This window comes from Suncus etruscus, chromosome 10 (assembly GCF_024139225.1).
Source record: "Suncus etruscus isolate mSunEtr1 chromosome 10, mSunEtr1.pri.cur, whole genome shotgun sequence".
NCBI lineage: Eukaryota > Metazoa > Chordata > Mammalia > Eulipotyphla > Soricidae > Suncus > Suncus etruscus.
In genome coordinates, this window is record NC_064857.1 from 42768445 (window position 1) to 42794708 (window position 26264).

The 26264-nt window shown below is 36.1% G+C and overlaps 1 protein-coding gene and 1 non-coding gene across 2 annotated transcripts in view; both read left to right on the forward strand.

Annotated features, from left to right (window-relative positions):
- Nucleotides 1-6924, forward strand: part of TOX (thymocyte selection associated high mobility group box) — a 340045-nt gene extending 333121 nt beyond the window's left edge. The window contains exons 8-9 of the mRNA XM_049781969.1: nt 4792-4943; nt 6139-6924. Coding sequence (XP_049637926.1) covers nt 4792-4943; nt 6139-6175 — 189 coding nt within the window. The 3' untranslated portion in view covers nt 6176-6924. The remainder of the gene's footprint in view (nt 1-4791; nt 4944-6138) is intronic.
- A 17612-nt stretch (nt 6925-24536) lies between these two features.
- Nucleotides 24537-24750, forward strand: LOC126021375 (small nucleolar RNA U3). Its single transcript, XR_007499903.1, has one exon. It is a non-coding gene; the product is annotated as a small nucleolar RNA U3 (small nucleolar RNA).
- Nucleotides 24751-26264: the final 1514 nt, after the last annotated feature.

Sequence of the window (26264 nt, forward strand, 5' to 3'; positions counted from 1 at the left end):
AGCAAAGTTGTCCCTGGACCTCAAGCCACAACTAGGGAGGCCTCTCTAAAAAATTCAGAAGGTTAGTAGATTGCTGAAATGGGTGGGAGGATACCAGCACAATTCTAGAGGTCCCCAGCTGAGAAGACCAAGTTGTAGAAAAGCACGACTTAACAGATAAAGAGGACAGTGGAATAGGGAAAGAAACACTAATTCAGAGATTGGCAACCCAAATAAGCCATATATGGTCCTAAAATGAGGACCAAAGAATCTGTCACCTCTTGTTGTTGTTGTTGTTGTTTGTTTGTTTTTTGTTTTGGGGCCACAACTGGTGACTCTCGGGGTTTACTCCTGGCTATGCACTCAGAAAGTGCTCCTGTCTCTGGGACTATATGGGACACTGGGGATGGAACTCAGGTCTGTCCAGGGCAGCCACATGCAAGGCAAATGCCCTACCACTGTGCTATTATTGCTCTGGCCCCTCCATCACTTTTTAATGTCACTTAGTTTGTTAAAATCCCAACTGTCTTTCAAGGCTAGTGCCCAAGTCATCAGAGGTGGTTATTAGCCTATAGACCAGGCAGCAGAACAAGGTTCTGGAGAAAGTTAACCTGTTTGACTTATTATTCAAACTGCTTTGATCCTGAAGATTTTTTAGAGTAAGGATAGTATCTACATAGTTGAAATCATAGCTAGAAAGAGAAAATCAATAGTTACTATCTCTTTAAAATATAGTTTCATTTTCCAGATCTTCTATATGTCCTACAAAAATGATTGTATTGTCTCCCAGAAATTATATTTTTTCTCAGATATTTTATACACTAACTCCATGAATCCTGCTTACTTTGAGTTCAGTTTTCTTTATTTTTTTTATTATATTCCTTATATTGTTGAATGAGGTCAAGAGAAAAAAATCATTAATATCTGTCAACTTCCTTTATAACCTTTAAGAAAAAAATCTTTGTATGATATCACACAGACAGATTTTCAATTTCCTTGTGTAATAAACAGCTGCTTTAGGATTTGGGTGTAATTTAAAGGTTAAAAAAATCACATTGAGATTGATGAATAAATCAGTTGTGGAGACAAAAACACTGATGTTGGTTGAAAATACCTCTCTAGACAGGCAGGAAATAAAATCACTTCCCAGTAAAGTGTGGATGTAAGGATCCCTGTTTGGTCGCGCTGCAGGCTTTTTAGGCCTTGCTAGGGTGGTGCAACAAGACTGCTTGGGCTACAGAAATCTAATTAAAGAGCAAATGTCCCTTCTGACATCAAATTAATCTTTATCATGTTTCCTATTTTTATTTCAATCTGGCACCAGAAAATGAAATTTAAAATTCCAGTCATGCTACAAAACAGTTGGTGATTTTTCTCTTGAGCATTAAAATGCAAAATATTCAGTCTTGTTTAATTAGACCGCTAAGCAAACATTTTCCCAAAATTGTATATCATAATTATTGTTTCATATTTATATCAATAATAAAAATGTAGTTAATTCAATGTCTCACCTCACATCTCTTTAATGTTCAAGAGTATGTTCAATTTTCTAAATTGAATGCAAGCAAAATTAATGTGACTTGAGGCTTTGCTTATGTTTTATCAGTCCTTGTATTTTTTTAATATTAGTTTTTATCTTCTTGCATATAATCATTGAGGTTAGCTGAATGGGAAGTCTTTGTAAGTAATGAAACATTTTTATTTTATAAACATATATCTATCCAATTAAACTAAAATTAAAAGATTAAAAAAATATGTTCCTAATATTTCCACAATCTTAAGCAACCATATCATAGGATTAAATGTTTAAAAAGCAGGAAAAATAAAAATGATTTTTTTAATTTTGTGTAGAGTTGAGTGAAAGCAAGTTATTTATTTTCTTATGCTCTTGTATATGTTTTTATACCTTCAGTGAACTCTATGTTTTCAACTACTTTATTTTTGAGATTTGTTTTCACTTTAGTTACATTTTGTAATTATGAAAAATACTTATATGAAGAATTAAAAAATATTTTAAAAAGAACCCTGAGATAACTCGAGGGTCAGGCAACTGCCTTTCATTGAACAACACCGATTTAATCCCAGTCACCACACATTGCCACCACCCTCAGCACCACCAAGAGTAATTCCTGATTATGAAGTGAGAAGTAAAACGTTTGCACAGTTAGGTGTGGACCAAAACCAAACAAATCAAAAAGTTAGAAAGGCCTGACATTTAGACATTTAGGATTTGGGTGTAATTTAAAGGTGTAATCACACCTAACTTGCATTGCCTACTGCTTAAATATTTCCAGTAGCAGTGCAAACACTCTGGGTTCTTACCTTAGTACTTCAACAAAGACATTAATGTTCTTTTCTTTCAAAATGGTTCCTGATTTTGCCCAGTATCATACTTGATTATTCTTTCCTAAATTAAGGTTGAAGAGCTCTGGAGTGATTCAGAGAAATTGTGGTTCCTCTGGTTCATGTCCATTTGGGAGTTGGACTCTGGTTCTTAAGAAAAAAAGTTTCTGGATTTGGAGCAGATAGGTCATTAGCCTTGCATGTGGCTGACTCAGATTTGATTCCTGGCTTCCCATAAGGTCCCCAAGCCTATCAGGAATAATTTCTAAACTCAGAGCCCGGAGTAATCCCTCAGCACCACAGTGTGTGGCCTCCAAACCAAAAAAAAATCAATAAAAATAATTTTTTCTTTTAACATTATTTATGTAGGTTTTGGGGCCACACCTGGCAGCCCTCAGGGGTTACTCCTTACTTTATACTCAGAAATATCTCCTGGCAGTCTCGAGGACCATGTGGGAATCAAATCGGGAATCGAACCCAGGTCTTAGCCTGGTCAGCCACACGCAAGGCAAATGCCCTACCCTACCACTGTGCTATCAAGGCCAGCCCCAATAAATAAAATTTTTTTTTAATTTCTAGGAAACACTTATTTTATTTTGCTTATTTTGAGGGTTTGGGGCCATAGTCTTAGGTACTCAAAACTTAATCCTGTCTCTTCACTTGAGGATCTCTTCTAGTGAACTTGGGACTATACAGGGTACACAGATAAAACTTGCAAGGCAAGCAACCTACCCATTGTACTTATTCCTGGCTCTAGTAGTTTTATGGTTTGTTTTCTAAAAAGGCCATAGGGGAAGACATTAGTAAAACTCTATTATAATTCCTGTCAAGGCAATATTATGGGCCACCCTGTAATGAATACATTTCACTGAAATCAAAGAAATGCCTTGTATGAATGACAGAGAGGATGACCCAAAGAAAGAGTAGGAATTAGTTGGAAAGTTTTAAAAGACCAAGCATTTGGTTATACCTTGTATTTTTTAAACCTTCTTAGTTGGAAAAATATTCATAGATTAAGCTTCAGGTGAAGTCTACATAAGCAAACTGATTTCCAACGAACCAGTTATAATTTAGGAAACATTCTAGTCCTCAGAGTCTGTATGAAGTCAAATAACCATTTTGGGTAAAATCTCTACTTTTCACATCTCATTTCCTTCCAGTCAGAGTTTTGTGGCAATTTAGTCTAATTGTTTATCATCAGAAACAAAAACCAAATAAATATCTTTAAATCTTTACATTTAAATTGAATGGAAGCTCTAGGTATCTTTGAGTCTTTACATAGGAAACACTCAGAGACAAAAGTCTGCCAAAATATCTTTAGCAGAAAATAAATCTTCTGATATTTTTCTGACTTAAAAAGTAATTAAATATCTATTTAACCTCAAAAGTTCCCTGTAGGGTAAATAGAAAATAGTTTATTTTTATGTCTCTTGGCTTTTCAGTGGTTTAAAAAAACCAGGTATGAAATCTGCAACAGACCAAAAGACAACCACGAGACTAATTAAGTTGCTTTTTTGGTCCTTTTCAACAAAGTTTACTTGTGTTGCTCTTGAATTCACCAGATAATATAAAAATAAATCTTTGTCTATAATGTTTTTGTTTACTACATATCATACAGCTATATATGCTCCAAAGATTTTTTTTATTGCTTTGCTAAAATTAAAAGTCAACACTTCATCCTTGTCTATTAAAAGAATACTCCAGGAGTCTGATCTTTATTTGCCATTTAGTAGACTTTTAAATTATAAATATTTGTTCTATCTTACACTTTTCTTCCTCTGTATTCTCCAATGGCAAGTTGCTTTGAATCTCTTTCCCCTATATTAGTCCAACAACTGTTAAAAAGCTTTGGTTGAAATTTTTTAGCTGAGAACGGAGTACAAATAAAGAAGAAGCAGATGGTCCCTTTGTTACTGAATGAAAAAAGGGAGTTTTTGAGAACAATATGTGAATAGGTGTAGTCTAATAAAACACTCAGCCACCTGCTGCCTGATCCTTAAAAAAAGAAAGATTTCTATTGCATATTCTGAGTATTAACTATTAATAGAGCCTTATGTTTGATAGAAAACAAACTTTGAGAGGGTTAGGTCATTTTTCTCTTTGTTTTGACTGTGCTGACTTCTCTATATCTTAAAGCATTTCTTATGGAAATTTTTTGGAGGGGAGGGTATATGTTTTATGTGTGTTTATGTCTGTGTGTGTGTGTGTGTGTGTGTTTACCCAAGTGTAATTAAAGGTTTTCTAAAATATGGTTAAATGAAGGGAGAGTAAAAAAGAATGATATCGTGGTTACTTCTTTTCTATCTTTCTTTTAAGTTTTCTGAACCCTCTGATCAGCTTGCTTGTACAGCAGGGATTCATCAGTAGGAAGGAGTATTGGCAAAAAAAAAAAAAATTTGACTAAGTTTGATTGCTTTTCTTAAGATGTGGTACTTTGATCCTTACTTGTGGTCTTGCTTTCCCTTTCAGGGATTCACTCTTCAACCTGACTATCAGACCATAATCAATCCTACATCTACAGCTGCACAAGTAGTCACCCAAGCAATGGAATATGTGAGATCTGGGTGCAGAAATCCTCCGGCCCAGCCTGTGGACTGGAATAACGACTACTGCAGTAGTGGGTAAGTGGCCCGCCATCTCCACCTGCTGGTGACCATCTCTCATTGCGTGCCCAGACGACTCTCCTCCCTTGTCCAATCGACTGGACTTCATTGGTGGTGGAAGGTTGCACTGGCGAAGGGAAATGGGGGGGGGGGGGGGAGAGGGTGTTCTTTTCTTTACAACTGAAATTCAAATACAAACATGTTTGTAATCATGGTGCTTAAATAAAAATATTATTAAAAAAAAAACTTAGTGGTAGATCTAACTATTCCCTGAGACCTCAGCAAAGACTTTCCCAAGTGCCTTGGACTTATATCGAGTATGGTTGTCTTGGGCAGTAGGACTTAAGAGAACCACGGGCTCCAAAAATGATGCTCTGGGCTAGAGATGTGATAGTACATTGAGTAATGTGCTTTTCTGCACATAGCTGACACTGATTTGTTCCCAGCACCACAAACAGTTTGTTTCCTGAGTACTACCAGAGGTAATACCTGAACAAAGCCAGGAAAAAGCTCTGAGCACAACCAGGTGTACCCTACACCCAAAAAATAAACAAAAGTAAAAGATAGAGAGAGTCTGAAATGGTTTGACTTACATAAAGGCAGAATCGTTATAGGAATGTTTAAGTAGTCTTCGAGTCATCCCAAGCATGTATCTCACAGCTGCCTGTTCTTTTTGGACATAGCTTAACTAATCCTAATACATCCCTCAAGCTAGAACAATTTAACCCAACCAACATAACCAGTCACGCACCTGTCCTTTTTTATTATTATTAATATCTTTATTTAAACACCTTGATTACAAACATGATTGTGGTTGGGTTTCAGTCATGTAAAGAACACCACCCATCACCAGTGCAACATTCCCATCATCAGTGTCCTAAATCTCCCCCCTCCCCACCCCACCCCTGCCTGTACTTGAGACAGGCTTTCTACTTCCCTCATTCATTCACATTGTTAGGATAGTTCTCAATGTAGTTATTTCTCTAACTGCACTCATCACTCTTTGTGGTGAGCTTCATGTAGTGAGCTGGTCCTTCCAGCCCTGCTCTCTTTTGTCTCTGAAAATCATTGCAAGAATATCTTTCATTTTTCTTAAAACCCATAGATGAGTGCGACTAGTCTGCGTCTATCTTTCTCCCTCTGACGTATTTCCCTCAGCATAATAATCACCTCTCCTTTTAATGAGCACATTCTCTCTTTTCTCTTCATCCAGGGGTATGCAGAGAGACAAAGCACTGTACCTCACCTGAAAATCTGAACACCTCTTCGCTCCACTGAGGAATTCAGGGAAGTCTTTTCACCGTGGATTGCTTTGTACAGACAAGGCAGTTCTCCATTTTATTAGAAAATACAAGTTGCTAAGCACTTAGGACCATTTGAGCTTGTGGGTCACCCACTCTGGACGAAATAGTCATGCTTCTTTATTATTTTTTAAATCCTTTATGGACATTGTTTTTTCTTCTTCCCTGAAGGAAATTTGGACCATTCAAATTTTATGTTGTTTTTTTGCTGTGAAGTGCTGCGCTATAGTAACTGCCTTAGCAACTGTAGATGTCTCGGATAAAAGTCCTGGATTTTCCATTGGTTTTCATAATGGGTGTTTATATGAAACTACTAAAGACTTTTTAAATGGCTTGATGTAGCAGTCATAGCAAGTTTGTAAATAGCATCTATGTTCCACTCTCCTAGAGTATAAAATGTGAATGTTTTTGTAGCTAAATTGTAATTTGAAACTGGCTCATTCCAGTTTATTAAGTTCACAATAGGTGTTAAATTGGCAAACATTCATATTTTTACTTCATTTTTAAGACAACTAATAGTTCTATATTTTCAAAAGGTTTGAAAAAAAGTATTCCCAAATGATTTTAATTTAACAAAAATTGGCTTTGTCTCATAGACCAGATTAAAAAATAATGTCAAGGGAAGCGCAAACACATTTATTTTGTACTGCAGAAAAAAGAATTGCTTTTTTGTATCACTTTTTGTGTAATGGTTAGTAATTGTCATTTAAGTCCTTTTATGTATAAAGCTGCCAAATGCTTACCTGGTATTTTATTAGATGCAGAAACAGATTGGAAACAGCTAAATTATAACCTTTACATATGGCTCTGTATTATTGTTTCTTCATACTGTGTCTGTATTTAATCTTTTTTTATGGAACTGTTGCGCCTATTTATGAAATAATAAATATAGGTGTTTGTAAGTAAATTTGTTAGTATTTGAAAGAGGTTTCTTTGATGTTTTAACTTTTGCTGGGGAAAAAAATAGAAAATTCACGCTTGGTATGAATACATTATTTTGTTTTTACAGTGACATGAATAAAGCCAAACCTACATTTCATTTAGCAGTGAGTTAAAGTAACCAGCTCTTATTTCAACATATCTTTGATTAATGCAAACAAAAAGCGATGATATTTAAGATGTTCCTTTATTCATACAAAATAGAAGAGAATGCGCTAAAAGTCACACAAGCTCTGAAACTAAACAAACAGATGGGTTCACTAACTGAACATGGTTTCTTCTTGATTTTTAACTGGGTTTAGAAAATTTTATAAACTACCCTCCTCCCCCCCAAAAAAACACAATAAATGGAATCAACCTAAATTTCTCAAATTGCATGTTTATCACAAAATCCAGAAAACATTTAGGAATTAAATTGGGGTGGGAGGCAGGAAAGGGGAAGCTGACTGTTAAGAATACATCTAAAACTGAAAGATGAGTAACCAGATAGCAAAAAAAAAAAGAAAAAGAAAAGAAAGAAAGAGAAAGAAAAGAAGGAAGGAAGGAAGGAAGGAAGAAGGAAGGAAGGAAGGAAGGAAGGAAGGAAGGAAGGAGGAAGGAAGGAAGGAAGGAAGGAAGGAGAAGGAAGGAAGAAAAGGAGGGAGGAAGGAGGGAAGGAAGAAGGAAGGAAGAGAGGAAGGAAGGAAGAGAGGGAAGAAAGGAGGGAAGGAAAAGGGAAGGAGGAAGGAAGGAAAAAAGGAAGGGAAGGAAGAAGGAAGGAAGGAAGGAAAGGAAGGAAGGAAGGAAGGAAGGAAGGAAGGAAGAAGGAAGGAAGGAAGGAAAAGAAAAGAAGGAAGAAGGAAGAAGAGGGAAGGAGGGAAGGAGGAAAGGAAGGAAGAATAAAAAGAAAAACATTCCAAATTAAACATTGCTGATAGAAATGAAGATCCTTGCTGTCTTTTGTGTCACTATAAATTACCTTTCTCTCTGGAATTCCTAGATATTTCCAAGACAAATGGGAACTAAAAATATGACTAAAGGTTTGCATAGCTTTTATTTAAAAAGGAGAGAGCAAATCATCAAGAAAGCCAATCTGGTTGGAAATCAACTGAATGGCTAATGTCTCTTTCTTGGAATGTGTGAGATAAATTTAGCAATTTAACTAAATACAAATATAAACATTGTATAATCCAGTCAGAATTTAAAAAAAAACAAAAGGTATGCTTGCTTTGGAATGATTTTAGGCAATGTAAAACCTTGAATCACTTGAGCATGTAATCACTAATAAATAATGCAGATCCAAATGTGGTTATTAAAATGACTGTAGCTGAGAGCTCTAATTTTCCTGTCTTGAAACTGTATAAGAACTCATGTGATTAAGTTCACAGCTTATTGTTTGTCTGTTTAGTATTTTAGAAATATACCAGCACTGCTAATTACCTAATGTCTTTTATTTATTATATTATGATCAAGTAAAAATTCCACTTACATTAATTCTAAAACAAGAAACTAATTACCTGAATAAAACCAACCACCTCTGACTGTGACAGGAAGTTTGTACAGGGAAGTACAATGTTGTTTACAGCTTTTATAGAAAAGGCATGCAGCCAGGGTATAGGAAATATTGAAATTCAATATCAAAATCAGAATCAGTGTATAACAAATATAAATAAAACAGTGTACATCATAAATAAAAATGCTTACCATGTGTGACCATATTCTATTTGGGTATCCACCAATCTCCAAGGCACAGGTTTAAAAATCCCAAAGAAATTTTATGTAGAAGGTAGTCAGGCTTAGTGGGGACTCACAATGACCACAATAACTTTTTTTTTTCTGACACGTGGAGATATTTGGGCATCAATATGAGTCCAAATAAGAATCCAGAGTCAAGGCTGGTCACAGCAGCTGGCAGTAATAATTTGATGGAACTGTGATGCTAGACCATCAAAGTCTCTGCTTTAGAACTTTATGGGAAGAACTCTTAGGTCTCAACTTCATTATGAGAGATGCTTGACATAGGACATTTCAAGCAACATACCAAACATCACATTTATCACTAAAAGGAAGAAATATATGATAGTAAGAGGAGAAGGTTAAGTTGTTTCTTTAAAATATACAAGAAGGTTTTATCTATATTCGAATACCCTGGCACAAGTAAATGAACAGATGATAGAAATTAGTCAAATAGTGAGTTCCAGTTAAACACATTTATAAAAAAAAATAGCTAAAGATGAAAGTTAGTCTCTGATTGTTTTCATCTTGTCTAAAAAGGAAAGAACCCTGTCTGGGAAGGTTATGGGTGATCCAGAGAGAGTCATAACTACACAAATCATTGTGCCCTGGTTCAGATTCTATTTTATCAATTTATATTTTAAAATAAGCACATCAAAAACCAATTTTCCTTTTCCATGACCACTTGCATTTACAAAACGAGTTTCCCTAATTCTTTGAAAGGTGAGTAAATTGAACCATATATAATTGCTAATGTTGGTCCCTATCACCTACAAAAATGACTATTTCATGTGGTTCCAACTAGTATGGAGACCAGAAAAAATAGGGTTTGGACTATAGCTTTAAATATAATTCAGATGAAGTTAGAAGAACTTTCTAAAGTCCTAGAAGAAAATAATCGATTAATTAATTAACTTACTCTTTTATAATAAATGTCTTCATTTTATTATACAGCTATATTTTAAAGGGCATTTTAATACTATATTTCTAAAAATCCAATGGATCTCCTTATTAATTTATTGGAGTTTGGGGCCACAGCTAGCTTATTTTATGCTAGCTATTCCTATTCTATGCTCAAACATCACTTCTAATGACTCAGTGTGTTTGGGATTGGACCCAGGTCAGCTGATAAAAGGTCCTACAACTGTATATTACTCCAACCCCTAGACCTCCTTATTGTTTTAATACAGTAAATCAAACTCTTAGGGAGAGAAACCAGAGAGAAATTTTATATTTGTTTTCTAGAGAACATATAGGTTACTCCTATAAAAATAATTATTTGAAAATTTAAGTTATGTTCCTTACTATATATGAAAGATTTGTTATATATGGTGGTTCTCTTAGTGTTTATTTTTTAAATGGGGATTTTGATCATTATTTTTTAGTTTACTGATAACACTTTAAGGTGGGGGGGTCTCAAACTCAATTTACCTGGGGGCCGCAGGAGGCGGGGTGATTCTTGAGTACAAAGTCAGTAGTAAGTCAGTAGTAAGCCTTGAACATTGGGGGGTGTGACCCAAAAAACTAAAAAAACAAAAACAAAAACAAAAAGATTCCTCTAGGGCAGGGCCACAAAATGTTGTACAAAGGGCCATTTGCGGCCCATGGGCCGCGAGTTTGAGACCCCTGCTTTAAGGTAATGCTAGAACATGGAGAAATTGATCTGCTTTGAAAATGACTTGGTGGCAAAGCAGTGTTCAAAATTTACATCATAAATTATTCTCCCAGACACTAACTTTATGGAGTGACCCAATGAATGAATTTATGTCAGTCACTTTCAATAATACAACTGCCTCTGTTTCTCTTGGTTAAATAATTTTTCTCCATAGAAAAGTTTAAAAGCTTAAAAGCACATAGTAGATGCACAATAAATAAAATGCACATTTTAAAAGGTTTAAGCAACTTCACAGATTATCCTCAGTGGGAATTTTTCAGTCATTCCTTGGTGAGTTAAAAATGCATTAGTTATAGAAAGTAATTAAGTACTGTAGGACAGCATGATTAGGAGGTGAAAAAGAAGAATGGAATTGTTTCACTAAGTATAGTTACAAAATGATTGAAAAGGTTTTCAAGATGACTTTTGCTATACTTTTTTTTGCCTACACAATTCTATATAATAAGAGTTCTATTTACAAAACTGAAAGATAAAATATTCTCTAGTCACATCAGGAAAATATGAAGCAATGAAGAGAAAAGGTGCTAGACAAGTAGGAGTGTTGAATGCAAGAGAAATTTTAGAAGACAAGTTTATAGACTGCTAAATTAAACCACTGATGAACAAGATGTTGGTTTTTCTCTAATTACCAACTGTTAGTATGGCTTGATAAAATAATTAAAAGAATACATTTCCTGGATTTGACCTTAATTATATCAGGATATTTTTTGTTCCTCTATTTTTAAAATCCCCAAAGATGATTTCCCTATATTTATTTGGAACTAGTTCCAATGTTGAAGAAACTTCTCTAACAGAAAGTTGACCAAACCTTTCCCCAGTAACTGCTTGGAAGAAGGACATGGAGAATTCCCACTGTCAAGCAGGAGGGAGATTGGAGTTTCTAGAGGGAAGGCTAACTTCTTAACATGTACACTTGTAATGTGTGTGTGTGTGTGTGTGTGTGTGTGTGTGTGTGTGTGTATTTAAAGATCTTCAACTTTCCCTGCAAGCTAACATCTTGTCCTTTGTCTTCAGAGTCAAATGACAAGGTAGTAGGTAAAGCGAAGATGAGGGCTTGTTCCAGAGCAGAAGTGAGCTCTAGTTCAGCCTGAAAGGATGTTGCCTATGTCAGCAGAGCCCACCAACCCAAAATTGGGTCCCAGCATCATGTCACAGTTTATTAACAGTTTGCTAGCAAAGACATGTAAAAGTGAAATTTCACTTACACTGACATGGAGCCAGAGTAGGGGGTGAAAAATGAGAAGAAAATAAAATGGACTTTAATTGTACAGAAAAAAAAAAAAAAAGAAATTCTAAAAAAGATTATAAACCCAACTAGAGTATTTTCAAAGCTGCAGCATCCCTGTTTGACAATTGTGTGTTTACAATAAGCCCAAACATAATTGCTCTGATGGGCTGTCAGGGAAAAGATTAATTTGGCAAAGATTAGTATTGACTTGCTGTTTATTAAGGCTTTTAAACAGCTGTATCTGGCAGCATTCCTATAAGTGCCTGTCATATCTGAAAATCAGCCTCACACCCTGGTGCTCGCCAGCTGTTACTAAACAATCTTCTACCACTTTGAATGTCTTTCTCCAGGCCAAACAGCAAAAGCAAACTATTGCCAAATGAGCCCTTTTCTCTCCTGTCACTTTTTTTTTTTTTGGTGGGGGCTGGGAGCTTCTGAATTCTGAAATGTCAGCTTCGTGGCTGATGGCTTAGCTGATAAGAGGGGCCGGAAGTCAGTAGGTGGCTTGGGTGCTAGATGAAGACCTTCCCCACATGAAGAGTGGTAGCGCTGTGAGTCACCTCACACAGACAAGAAACCACAGCTTGCAACTGTTGAAGGCAAAAAGGTTTCAAAGACAGTTGACAGTGGCAATCAAAGGTTGAAGCCAACAGTTTGCAAAAAATAAATGTTTAATTTCCTCAGGCTGGCTCAGACACTGGGGAAGGCCCCATAACGGGATACTGAGGAAAAATTCAGTAGTGCCTGTTCATCTTTCTTATATGAGCTAAGTAAAGCTTTCTTCCTAGAACTCAGAAAGAGGGTAAACTGCTTAGTGCAAATATGTACCGCACGTTTAGATTTTGTGGAAACCTATAGAAGAAGACAAATTTAGAAATGCTGAAATCTATAGAAACAAAGGCAGACTGAGTTTTGTACTGGAATAAGACCCAGGCGTTTCAAATCTAAGTACAGTCAAAATGGCAATGGAAAGAATAACATTCCAATGGAATTAAACATCAGGCTATAAAGAGCCCAGTGTTATGGTGAAAAATCACATTAGTCTTTCTAATATGACTGCTTTTTCCAGATACTAATCTCCACCTTCTTGCATTGCATCAGGCCAGAAAGTGTCAGAGCAGATGCAAAAGGACATTGTCATCTCTTAACTTTTTTGCTGCCGGCACTTTCCATTACATTGTTAGTGTGTGGGGTACAGGTTAGAAATGCTGAAAAGTTCAATTGAACTAAAAGTTTAATTATTCTGAATGCACATTTTAAATAGGCCTTTGTCAAAGTTTAAATTCCAAATTACTTTATTCTTAAGACTCATATATTGACCTAGTCTGAGAGTTGATATTGAATTGAGATCAGGTTTGACTAAATATGAAGTTATGGCCAAAGGAACCTATTTAGGCCTAAGAATGTGTCATTCTTTTATGAACACCCAGGTTCTCATTGCTAAAAATTTTCCCCTATCATAACATCTGGTAGGACAGAGGACAAATAACAGTAGCTCATCACTACAGAAATAAAATATTTTGCCAGTGAGAACAAAGTAGAGGATGTATGACCCATTGAGATCTCTCCCAGATTTCACTAAGCCAAGTTTTGCTCCAAGCAGTGATTCCTGATCCTTCTGAGTCTCAAGCTAAGGATAAAGAAAAGTCTGGAATGCTGAATTCACTTAAAAATTTACCACTGAAATCACAGCATGTTCTAAGACCTAAAATAGTTCCAGCTTATGGCTATTGTAGCAGCTTTCTAGGGTCAAAGTTACAGCTGTTAACCACTCAGAAATTAGGCCAAAGAAAGCTTTTATATAAATCTATACCATTTTTATGGGTCCAACAGTACCGTAGACCTTACTTGAAAGGGGCAGTTACATTGGTGACATTGAAGCACATGTATTGTTTTAAGTTAAATTCAGAATTTACAACATCAATCATTTACTCCCCCAGATTTCTGACTTTAATAGAATCAAAGAAAAGCCAAATCAAAGAAAAGGTGATAAGGAATCATTTTAGATAGATTCTTATTATGGTTACAAAGGAACAGTTAGCAATCTTTTCCCATAGATTTTTAAGTTTGGTATAAGAATTGGTTTTCACATCTTTTTTTTTTATAGAGATTTAACTAACATATAACTTTTTACTAGATTCCTGTGTGCAACAGAGTGATTTGATATTTGTGTATATGATACAAATGTCTATAAGAATAAATCTGGGTAACATCCATCATTTCAGTTACAAATATTTTTTGTGATGAGAACTTTGAAGTTCTGTTCTCTTAACTTAGCCATATTATATCATATCATAATTTGACTAATTTTTAGAACTCACTGAGATATAATAGACATGATAAAAATGTATAAACAAAAGATGTTAAATTTGATGCTTTTATGTATTCAATATTATTGTCATCATAGCTTTGGCTAAAATTTATCACCATTTGTGTGAGTAGGTGAAGAGGGGAAAAATTTAAAATTCATTCTCTTAACAATACTCAAGTATGTAATAAAATTTATTAACTGTGTTTATCATGTTATTCATTATACCCTGAGGACTTATTTTATAACTCAATATCTGTGTCTTTTGCCAAAATGTATTGATTTCTTTTTCCCCCCAAAAATGCTTGGGGCAACCACAATTTCTTCTCTCTATAGTTTTGCTGGCATGTTTTGGTTTTGGGGAGAGAATATTTTTTTGTTTTTATATTGTGTATATGTGACATATAACCTGTGTTATTTGTCTTTATCTAAGTTATTTTAGTTTATTGTTCATAAGGTCCATCCATGTTTTTACAAATTACAAGATTGTCTTCTTTTTTTTCTAGTGAAGGATATTTATTTGTATATATATATATATATATATATATATATATATATGTCTATACTATTATACCGTAAGTTCTTTGTCCATATATCTATCAACAGAAAATCTCTTTGATTGTTTCATTGAGTAAACTAAATGAGGGTGGTAAAGAAATGAATGAACAAATACATAGGTTAAATCTGAGTTAAATTTATAGGTTAAATCTAAGGCGAATAAGCTGAGGCATCCCAGAGATGTGTGAACTATACTGTAGTTACACTAGAGGTAATGATAAGAATAAAAAAAAAAGTCATCTTTATGGCTTGCAGTTCATGAAGAAAATCCTTCTAGAAATTGAGCTCCAACATACAAAAATAGTGCTGTGTAAAAATAATCTTGCAACTTGCCCAATAATCATGACTAGATTTGTCTTTAATCTAGTTGTATCCTGTTAATTTCCTAGACTGAGGACATGTAGAATCCATCTCTATTAATTGTAAGCAATTTTTGAAGTTGGTTTTGCATTTTATTTTTAAATTTTGTCAGGTCCACAACAAACTAAATCTGGTCTTATCAGAGTTACATACTAGAAAGGAAGAACCTGTATATCTAAATGAAATTTCCAAGTATTATTACAAAATATTCATATCCACAAAGGCATGCTAGCTGTTGAATTGGGTCATATCTCACACCTGGTTTCAAGATGTGGTTTCGTAGACCAAGATAGCAGAAGTGACAATCCTTCACAGCACTGAGTCCCTGGGGGTTATTTTTAGATTGAATTTTCTCTCTCTCTCTTTCACTGTCTCTTTCTCTCTTCAACTGTCTCTTTCTCTCTCTGTATCTCTCCTTCTTTGTCTCTGTGTCTCTCTCCCTTCTCTGTTTCTCTCTTTTTATGTCTCTCTCTTTCCTATTTCATTTTTAAAGGAATCTGCTCTTGCTTTCCCAGATCATTCATCTTCACACATAGACAGTTTGGGGGAGCCAGATTGCCTGCAGCCAGCATAAATTGGCCTCCATCCTCACTTTGCTGATCACTTTGTTAAAACTCAGATAAATGAAGAGAGTCTCTATTTATTCCCTTCCCCCTCTTTTCTAATGCAGAATAATCAGAAGTCTCTACATACTTTTCTATATGATTTTCCATTTCACACCACAGATGGTTTAGATTAAAAAAAAAGATATTAATTTCATTTATTCAAACAGCTTCATTTTACTAAAATGAGCCTATTTTTAGTATTTTGCCCAAAGGTTGGTTTTTCCTTTAGGTGTAGATGTCAAGAGTGTCACTAATGTCTCATGCTTTAATTGTAATTTCTGCTACCCAACAATTTTGGGACTAGAATGAAGCTGTTAAGTTCGTTAAGAAAAAATTTACTTTAGAAGAAACCTTGTTAAGAGGTACAAGAATTGCTTTTCAGATTTGACTTATGTATATTTTTTTCTTACTGCCTTTAAGTGCAGCTTTCTGTGAAGCTGGTTTTGGTCATTTCAGTTGCATGATAAGTTCTAGATATGTTGTCAAACATAATAACATCAACTCTGTCTTTGTCTTTATGCCATTATTTATAAATATTTCTCATTGGACAATTCACCTTAATTTAAAATATAAATTGAGAGTCCTGAAAGATAGCCCAAAGAACTTGAGCACAGGCATTACCTGCAGGGGGCCCAAGTTTCATTCCTGACACATCCCTTAGGCACCACAGGGACCACATCCAAGCACCATATCAGCATCTGAGAACTTCCAGGTGTGGCTCCTAAATCCAAAAATAATAATTCATGTTATAAAATAAATACAACAAAATGCATAATCATGAAGAGAAATCACAAATGAACAAATTCCAAACTTCACCCACTTTTAGTTGTTGTGTAGAACCTATGTAAACAGCATATAAGATAGTGCCGTATGTTCAATTTTTGGATTAAGAAAAGCCATTTTTTTAAATAAATCTGCCAAATTATTTAAGGACTAAAGTGACAGGTGGAAATACAATCTACTCCAGTGACCCACATAAGAACTAGACACTGTTGTGAAAACTGATTTCTCAAAACATAGCTGGTGTAAATCAATTTGACTTTCAATTCTTACTTTCTTCCTCCATCTCCAGATGTATTAGAATGCTCTGTATTTTGTTTTACCCAGAGTATTATGTGTACACCTCTGTAGGCTTAATGGGCAGGGAAATTATTAGATTCATTTCCCTTCAATTATTCAAATCTCCTACTTCTTCAGCAATTTTAAAGACACAAAGTTTTGGGGCCGGCGAGATAGCATGGAGGTAAGGTGTTTGCCTTCCATGCAGAAGGACGGTAGTTCGAATCCCGGCATCCCATATGGTCCCCCATACCTGCCAGGGGTAATTTCTGAGCATAGAGCCAGGAGTAACCCCTGAGTGCTGCCGGGTGTGACCCAAAAACCAAAAAATAAATAAACGAATAAAGACACAGGTATTGGTGTTATATTGGATCAAGATAGAGCATGTTAGCACTCAAGCTGAACTTTTCTGATCATGTATTTCCCAATTAATCCTTTATTTCTTTTCCATCAAAATATAGATATCTACCTCTAACATAAGAGCCAAGAATTTACTTCAGGGTCTGGAGGGATAGCATAGACGCAGGGAGTTTGCCTTGCACACGGCTGACCCAGGACAGGGGTTCAATCCCCTGGTGTCCCATATGATCCCCGAAGTCAGGAGTGATTTCTGAGCAAAGAGCCAGAAGTAACCCCTGAGTGTCACCATGTGTGGCCCCAAAACAAACAAACAAAAAACAAAAACAAGAAAGCGAAGCTACTTCATTTGCTTCCTAGTTATAGGATACATTACTTATAATCATGAATCTGAAAGTGATTTAGAAAATCTTAAAGTCTTATTGCCCAAAATTGGTGTATTAAAACTAAATTTTCAGGCTTGAAGGACAGATGATCTTATTTAGTCTTAAGAGAATAACTAGTGCCTGTACTTTTATATTTATTTCAAAATATATGAGTGCAGGAATCCATGATTCATTGTATAGGAAGGGAAGGTGAATCCAGTCTGTCTGCCTTTAAGACTCAAAAGGCTTTCTGTTAGCAATGCCAATGGTTAATACTAAACTTGAATAGATATCTTCAGAATTGTGAACATGCATTTTATGTATCTCTAGGTATTCTAGTGAAAGGTTACAAATAGCCTTATACAACAAATAACTCTAGGGGCATATCTTCTTAGCAGAGTGCTCAATGCTATTTTTTTTATGATCTGAAATATGTGGACATTCACCCTCCTCCTGTTGCCTTGTTTTATTTTGTAGGAAGGAGGGACATCAAAACGAAAGAGGAAAGGGAACAATGCCTATTGGAAAACCAAAAATTTATCCTAAATTCTCAATACTTTTATATATATTCTTGGTCAAAACTGCTTCACATGATCTCATTATCCCTAAAGTAATCCCAGGGTTCTATTGGTAGGGTAAGGCTAGAAGGAGGAATACTATCAAGATAATTAGCAGTGTTCACTATACCTATTTCCATTCATTCAATTTGATATTTTTAAATAATATTTTTATTTAAGTACCATGATTACAAACATGATTGAATTTGGGTTTCAGTCATAAAAAGCACACTTCTCTTCACCAATGCAACTTTCCAGCCACCAATGCCCCCCACATCTCCCTCCTTTCCCACCTCTGCCTGTATTCGAGAGTCAAAAGTCTTTGCAGCTGCATCACTGCTGATTTCATTCTGGACTATCTCCTAGCTGCTGATTCTATATAATTGATAAACCACATTTATCTTCCTTGATTTTTCTGCGGCTTTTGGCAATATTGACCTTCTACACCAAATCTCTCCCTTTGGGGTTAAGGTGATCACTCAAAGGACTAGAGTGCATGTTTTGCATGAAGATGGCACCCCATACTCAACCTCACTCCCACCCAGCACAACCAGGAACAAAAAAGTAGATCTGGCACCACAGGATGTGACCCAAAGGTAAACTAAAACAATAAAACAAAACCCCTTCCTTTAGTTTTATCTTTCCCATATACTAGGTTATAATCCTACTGACCACAGCAAATATCACCATCTAGTTTCTTCCAAGAGCCTGCCATTACAAGTTACCTAAACTCAATTTATGATCCACTAGAAAAGATTTGTCCCTCTTCGAAATTTTCTTTATTGGAAAAATGGCATCATTAGCTGATTAGATTTCCACATTAGAATTCTTTTATCTTTGACTAATCTTCCTTCACCTCCCCAAATAAAGGGCATCTTTAGACTTGGTTATGGTAAATATTCAATAACTTTCATAGTTCCTTAATTACTTTCTATAGAGTCTTTTTCAACTTTCTTAGTTCAATCTGTCTACATTCTACTCAATAATACAGTTCTATTCAGCCTTAGGGAATTCAAGCTATACATGTAGCTGTTAGTTTCTTGTTTATAATTAGAATGTAACATTATAATGCATTGAAGCATAATATCCTCAATATATTTAGAAAGTCTTTTCAATAATTTTCACTTTGGCATGTTGATTACTTCACATTAAGATTCATAAAGTGTTTGGAAGCAATGTAAATAGGTGGCAAATCTATTAGCCTTCACTGTATTTGTAGATATTTCTGCAAGTGTATTTTAAACATTTAAAATTTTGAGTATCTTCTTTTAGAATATCAAATACTAGGTACCTTCTGGAATTTATGTCAAAGACCATGAAGTCTAAAAGAATTTGGATCTTTAAATTAGATTCTTTACTCTCTCCTAGTTCCAATCTCCATCAGCATCTCTCCACAATTCCACAAAAACTTCCTATATGCACAAGAAGTTATAAATGTGAATTTTGCATATGTCATAAAGGAGGAACTTAATTCTACATTTGAGCCAACAAAAACATGGAGATTATTACGCTGAGTAAAATGAGACGGGGGGAAAGTGATAGATTTGTGTGATCTAAGAAAAATAAACAAGTTGTATAGTAATAATATACAGAAACAATAGAAATGAGGATCAAAAGAACAAGTTCATGGTAGAAATCTTGCCACAAAGAACTGTGAATGCATTTAGGGTAGTGATAGGTTTGCTGTGACAATGCTAGTTGGAACTAATCACTGCACAAGATCTGGATACTGAGAGGGGATAAAGTTATATGCATGATACCCCCTCATTAACAATAGTGCAAAGTGTCAAAAAAGAAAAGGGGGAGAGTAAAATGTCTGTCCCAGAGACAGGCATGGTGGTGGGGGAGAGATGGGAGTAGGTCAGAGGAAAACTGGGAACACTGGTGGCCTGAAAGGTGCCTGAAACTCAATCATGAACAATTTTATAATCACAGTGTTAAAATAAATATAAAATATAATGAAGACAGTAGAGCTTTCAACTCTAGTAAATCAGAATTCTGTACCTTTTCTTCAAGACACATTATTCTACTTAATCTTTTCTTTGGGGGGGTCCACACCCTGCAGTGCTCAGAAGTTACTCCTGGCTCTATGCTCAGAAATCGCTCCTGCTGCCAGGGAACCATATGCTCAGGGGACCATATGAGATGCTGGGATTCAAACCACCAACCTTCTGCATGCAAGGCATACGCCTTACCTCCATGTTTTATATCCGGCCCCTATTCTACTTATTCTTAATGCATTGCTCCCAAATCAGCTTTTTGGAAAGATGATCTTAGATTGTTAAATGACCACTCACAAAGAACAAGAACAATCAGTGCTGGTGGGGCTGTGGGGAGAAACGTACTCTCATTCACTACTGGTGGGAATACCATCTTGCCCAGCCTTTATGAAAAACAATATGGATATTCCTCAAAAATCTGGAAATTGAGTTTTCATATGATTCAGCTATAACACTTCTAGGAATATACCCTAGGAACACTAAAAACGCAATTCAAAAATGCCTTCCTCACACCTATGTTCATTGTAGCACTATTTACAATATCAGAATCTAGAAACAAGCTAGTTGCCCAACAACAGATATGTGGCTAAAGAAACTGTTGGTATATATACACAATGGAATACCATGCAGCCGTGAGTAAAAATAAAGTGATGAAATTTTCCTATACATGGATAAACATGGAACTTATGATGAGTGAAATAAGTCAGAGGGAGAGAAATAGACACAGAATACTCTCATTCTCATAGGTCTTAAGAAAAATAAAACACATTATTGTAATAATACACAAAGACAATAGAAATGAGATCTGAAAGGGAAGGTCCATAATATGATGCTTATAACAAAGAGTGGTGAGTTCAGGTAGAGAAATAACTACACTGACAGCTATCATGGCAGTGGTAGTGAGTGAGAGAAATAGAATGCCTGTCTCAAATACAGGCAGGGGGTGAGGAGGAGGGAGAGATAGGGTATTGATGGTGGAAACATTGCACTAAAACCTAACTACAAATATGTTTGTAATCATGTTGCTTAAAGATATTTTAAAAAGTTTTTTAAAAGAATGTTAAATGAGACAAAACAGATAGATTTGATTACCCATGACAGTGCACCATCAGCATATTCAATTCATGCCCACACTTTTTTAAAGTCCAAGGCTGGAATCAGAGAATGAGGCAATTGCAGAAGAAAGTGAATCACGTGTACAAAATGATACCATCTACTTCATACTTTTAGTCATTTGTTAAGTCTAAATTTGTAAGACTATTAAATGTCTACTCTCATAAGACGACATCAGGCTGGATGCTAACACAAAGGGCAGAGGATTGTCCTTATTTGTCTGAGGCTCAGTGCTTGATTTTCAGCACCGCACATCCCTGTCCAGAGCATAGTCTGGAACAATGAACTGAATAAACTGAGTAGTGATCTCAGCACTGCTGAGTCTGAGTAACACAGCACTGGTGAACCATCTGGTGAAACCTCAAGTCACCCCAGGTTTCTAAGTCCTGCTTGGGAGGTCCCACCTACCACCAAGAAAAAAATTACAAACGGAGTCATCAAGCTGAATGTAAACAAAGCCATGTTAGATCAACTAGGAACTAGGAACCCCATTTCAGGAGGACTTGAAAGGGAAATGGAGAGCAGAAAAAGAGGAAAACAACTATCTCAAGAAAACAGCAAAGGACAGAAAACATAAAACTGGGAAGGGAATAGTGGGTGACTGCAATATATCTTCAAGTGCTTCAGTAATTGCATAATTGAGGTTAGATATCACTCAGGGGTTAAACCTCCATCTGGATCAAGTTTGAGGAGTGTTTGTGACCTTCAAAAGTTATTAGGTGAATAATTTCCTAACAGCAATAGTTAATTGATTCACTTTTCTCTTTTCTTTATTTTCTTTTTTGCCTTTACCAGTGCATGAATTCTTTCTTTAAATTCACATTTAATTCTTAACTGAGTCATTTATATGAGCACCTCACTTTCTGCATCTGTACAGAAAAAAAAAGAGATGCTATCAATTGTTTTAATTAAAGAGTGACATTTTGTTTTTATTTCTGAACCTCAGTCTCTAGTTTCTAGCCTGCATTTTAGCAGGGTTTTTATATCCTCTGGCTTTTACTTTTGGGATATTATTAGTCTTAAAATAGGTTGGTTTCTAATTCTCTAAATTATTATTATTGTAATAAAAAGTAAAATCTCCAAAGAAACTTTGTTTTCAGAAGTATAGTAAAAAATTTTCGACTGACCTCTCCTTGTTTCTCTCTCTCCTACCTCTATATTTCCCTTCTTTCTTCCCACCAACTATCCCTTTGTCTCTTTCCCTCCCTCTCTCCCTCTTTCTTCCTCTTTATCCTCTCTTCTTTCTCTTTATCCTCTCTCTCTTTCTACCCCCTTCTCCATCTCTGATAAGTTAAAATTCACTAAAAAAAAAAAAAGAAAAAAGAAATCCTCTTTCTTCAATCATGTATTTTAAAACTACCAAAATAGAACTTTATAAGGGTTTTGTGAAAATCAATGTCACATTGAAACTACTCAGATTACTCTAAACAAAACATTTCTTTCTTTATACTATAATGGGATTGGAGACTGCCATCCTTAATAAAAGTAGAAATCAATGCTTTCTGGAAAGACAAGACCATTCTCCTAAAGATGACATCTAAAGGAGCATTCAGAAATCACTACTATGAATAGACTTCTTAATATGGAGACAATTAGTTGCTTCAAAGACTGAAACATATTAAATTAATATTGTAATTTATTTTACAGTCTTACTCCATAATTGCTCTTATAACTACTTATAACTACCAAATTGAATTTTGGCAACATGTGAGTCATTTGGAAATTTGAAGAGTGTTGCTCTATGACTGTATTATTATAAACTACCTTGGCATGGAACAAACCAGTGAAATATAGATCTGATGCAATTACATTTTTCATTCTTTAGGCATGCTCCAAATACCAAGTTCATACCTAAAGCTACCATCCAGGATGTGCTAAAAGCCTTGTATCAGAACACAATTAGTTCTCACCTGTAACTCTATTCACAATCCTATATCCTGTGAAAACATCCAGTGTCTCAGTAGCAAAAGTTTGTATATGACTTTTATTATCTAAACTGTTAATCCATCCACGAGAAAATATAACTACATAAATTTAAGAGTGCTGCATTTAAAAGAGAATGCAAGGAACGTTAGGGTAACCATACTTGAGGAAGGAAGATGGGTACACTGATGATGGATGGTAGTGTTAAAATGTGCATGAAAAACATTTTCTTTTGGTTTTTGGACCACATTCAGTGACACTAAGAGGTTACTCCTGGCTATGAGCTCAGACATTGCTCCTGGCTTGGGAGACCATATGGGACACCAAGGGATCGAACTGCTGTCCATCCTAGGTTAGCATGGGCAAGAGAGACTCCTTACCACTTGCACCACCACTCTGGTCCCAAGAAGCAATTTTTTAAATATTATTGCATACCACAGGATCAAAGTAAAAAATAATTTTCTTAATTTTAGAAATATTGATAGTCCTTTCTAAAAATGTCTATATTTTTTCAAAAGCTCTTCTCTGAGCATCTTTCTTTTTATTTTTAATAATGTTTTATTTAAGCACAATGGTTACAAACATGATTGTAATTGAGTTTCAGCCATAAAATACACACCCCGCTTTCACAAGTGCAACTTTCCCATGATGATTGCCCTCAAGTTCCTATCTCACTTCTCCATCTGCCTGTCTTTCAGACAGGCAATGTATTTCTCTATATATCATGGTAGCTATTGGTGTAATTATTTCTCTAACTGCATTTACCACTCTTTGTGTGATAAGCTTGTTATCATAGGCTAGTCCTTTCAAACCTCATCTCTGTTGTCTCTGGGTATTTTTATTATACTGTCTTTGATTTTTCTTAAATCCTACATATGAGTAAGACTGTTCTGTGCTTATCTTTCTCCCTCTGACTTATTTTAGTCAACATAATAGTCTCCAAATCCATTCTATATTCATAGCAACACTATTTACAATAGTCAGAATCTGGAATGGCCAACAACAGATGAGTGTCTAGAAAAATTGTGGTACATCCATAGAAAGGAATACTTTGCAGCTGTTAGAATAAATGAAGCCATGAAATTCATTTATATATGGATAGATTTTAAGCACCTTTCTTTTAATTTATGTTTTAAATGCTGTATTAATTTGACACTCCAGGCAAAATAATATCTACTGATAAATTATGCAGGGGGATTAAGCAACCTAATTGTATTTTACAATTGTACTTTGCCTTCATATTAATGTTCTTTTGGGTTCAAGTTTTTGTTTTCACATCTGCTTAAGAGAAAAAAAATCCCTTGACTGAAAAATGTAGTATATTCTTATTGGTGCTTGTCTGTATTGTGGAAGGAGGTGGAAAGCATCTGTGGAAAGAGTCAAGAAAACTCCTTAGAGAGGAAAAGATGATGCCAAATAGGTCACATGAGTAGTCTAAATTTATCAAACCATTTACAAATCATTCGGAGAACCTTATAAGATTGAGTTTTAAAGGTCTGACTTCAAAGACAGATCACACGTTACCTGAATCAAGAAACTTGTAAGAAAGACTGACTATACTTTCAGGGATCATTTCTATAGTATGTGACTAGAGAAGTTTCTCTGATCGTGTAGAGCACCCAAAGCCATGAGAAGGAGCCAGAGCATTCTCTCCTGAGCATGAAGCTGGCTCTAGGTGTTGCTTTTGCGACTGCCTTTGGCCATTAATGACCTTTCTTCCCTTCCTTTGGAAGGGGTAGAGGGAGAGGATGCAGTCTACGTGATGAAAAAAAATTATAAGAAAGTATCTTCAGGAGCCAGAGCAGTGGCACAGGCAGTAGGGCATCTGCCTTGCACCCAGCTGACCCAGGACGGTCCTTGGTTCGATCCCCAGCGTCTCTGAGCCATGAGCAATTTTAAGTGCAGATCCAGGAGTAACCACTGAGCGTCACCAGGTGTGGCCCAAAAACTAAAGCAGGGGGAAAAAAAAGTATCTTCAATGAGTAGTTGTGATAAAACTGGGTAGCCACATGGAATTAAACTCATTATCTGACATAGTGCACAAAAGTTACTAAGAACTAGGACCGGTGAGATAGCATGGAGGTAAGGCATTTGCCTTGCATGCAGAAGGTTGGTGGCTCTAATCCCAGCATCCCATATTGTCCACTGAGCCTGCCAGGAGCAATTTTTGAGCATAGAACCAGGAGTAACCCCTGAGTTCTGCTGGGTGTGACCCCCCCCAAAAAAAAGAGTTACTAAGAACTATCCTTTGGCTCACTCCCAGGGGCCATCTAGGGGTGCCAGGAAGGAGTTTAAAGGGGACCCCAGGCTTTCTCCAACCCCCACTCTGCTCAAGAGGGAGGGTCTGGGTGTGGGCTGGTGAACTTCCAGGCTTCCAGCTCATTAGGAACTCTTTCCTCTTCTGGGAGCCTGGAGCTTTTGCCAGCATGGGGAATGTCAGGTCTCCATGCCAAAGGTCTTTTTACCAAGCTTAGGGGGGCTGTTGGGCTTGGACCACCCCAATAGCCTTCCATCTCCTTCCTCCCAGACTCCAGGGCTATCCCTGGGTGCACGCCCAGGGGACCATCGAGATTGGTGCTGGTTAGGAATTTAAAGGGACCCCAGGCTTTCCCCAATCTCCACCCTGCTCAAGAAAGGCTGGCTTCAGGAAGTAGCAGGCAACTTTCCTTCCCACCAGTGTCCATTCTAAAACCTAGCATCCCCGTGCTAGATAATTAATTAGATAATCAAGAGATAATTAATTAGAATATCATTGGGTTTAATCTGTTTGTCATATAGAGAATGTCTATGCTGTATACTTTCCTTCCCCCCTTGGCTCACCACCCAGCAGCTTTGTTTTTTGTTTTTTGTTTTTGTTTTTTTGTTTTTGTTTTTTTTTGCTTTTTGGGTCACACCCGACAGCACTCAGGAGTTACTCCTGGCTCAACACTCAGAAATTGCTCCTGGCAGGCTCCGGGACCATATGGGATGCTGGGATTAGAACCAATGACCTTCTGCATGAAAGCCAAATACCTTACCTTCATGCTATCTTTCCGGCCTACCACCCAGAAGCTTATTTTTAACCCTTTACTCCCACATCCCCACTGCCAATTACCCCATATTTAACCACTTTTACCCTCAGTTCTTGGCTCCTCATGAAGCACATCATTATCTCCACTCAAACAAGCTTCCAATCAGCTCCTAAAGTGAAAAAATAGACTCTCAACCTGAGAAAAAACTAATACTCTATTTCTATTATCTACCTTCAATGGCCTCCTGTTTTTCACCTTCCTTCACTG